Source organism: Pygoscelis adeliae, unplaced genomic scaffold, assembly GCF_000699105.1.
Source record: "Pygoscelis adeliae isolate BGI_AS28 unplaced genomic scaffold, ASM69910v1 Scaffold85, whole genome shotgun sequence".
NCBI classification, from domain to species: Eukaryota; Metazoa; Chordata; class Aves; order Sphenisciformes; family Spheniscidae; genus Pygoscelis; species Pygoscelis adeliae.
Window position 1 is genome coordinate 509,904 of NW_008824900.1, and position 982 is coordinate 510,885.

Below are 982 nucleotides of genomic sequence, written 5' to 3' on the forward strand. Positions count from 1 at the left end.
CGTCTCCCTGGCAGGATCGTGGTGTGCGGCTCCAAGCTGAAGAGAAGCATCGTGCCAAATTCAGCTGCCATCTACAATTTCCAGCGCGCTTTCCAGCTGGAGCAGGAGGAGGTGAGCCAGGCTCGCAAACACGGGACTCAAACAGGCACCAAAGCTGAGCTGCCCCGGGCAGTGCTGGCTGCGGGGCTGCCGGGGTCTGTTCGGGATTAGGCAGCCTGGCTGTGGCCATGTAACACCACATTTAAGAAAAAGCCCAGAAGCGGAGTTGAAGCAGCTCCAGCAGCAGCCTGAGCCGGCTCCAGCCGCAGCACGTGTGCCCCTGCCTGGCGCCTGCCTGCTGGGACGCCAGCAGAGCCCCTGTGTAAGGCACGCTCCCCTCCCGGGACACAGCAGCCTGCAGCCAGCTAATGGGGAGCTCGGGGTGCCGAGGGATCCATGGGTGGAAACAGGAGGGGGGATTTGGGGTCATTGCTTGTCCCCATGGGGAAGAGATGAGACACACGTGGTTTTTTGTAGTCTTTCACAGGCAGGACCCCAGGGCGTGGGGCAATCAAAGCCAATGTCCAACCACCTGTAGCTGGCACAGAGCTCCCGAGCGAGACACGGGGGGCCCGGAGGGCAGGCACCCCCCTGCCAGCGCCCGCCCCAGGCCACACCTGGGCATTTCTCCACGAGGGGTGCCAAAACTGGAGCCTTGTGTGTTGAGCCTCTCGGGATTGAGGACATCTCGTCCCCCTCCAGCAGGCAGAAGGGTCTGGCAGGGTGATCACAGTCACCCTGCTGGCCCCACCAGCACGGTGAGGGGCTCACCAAACCCCTCCGTTACACCTCCCCACCTCTCGCCCTCCTCCAGGCCCTGGCAGTCAGCGACCACTACCCGGTCGAGGTGAAGCTGATGGCTTGAGCTCCTGCGGCCGCAGACCACGATCCAGCTCCAGCTCCCACCACCACCCCGCCGTGAAGCGCCCTAGGCAGACCCATC

At 63.8% G+C, this 982-nt stretch overlaps 1 protein-coding gene across 1 annotated transcript in view; it reads left to right on the forward strand.

Annotated features, from left to right (window-relative positions):
* Positions 1-904, forward strand: part of DNASE1 (deoxyribonuclease I) — an 8,691-nt gene extending 7,787 nt beyond the window's left edge. Inside the window, exons 7-8 of the mRNA XM_009324686.1 lie at positions 9-111; positions 854-904. Coding sequence (XP_009322961.1) covers positions 9-111; positions 854-904 — 154 coding nt within the window. The remainder of the gene's footprint in view (positions 1-8; positions 112-853) is intronic.
* The last annotated feature ends 78 nt before the right edge of the window (positions 905-982 follow it).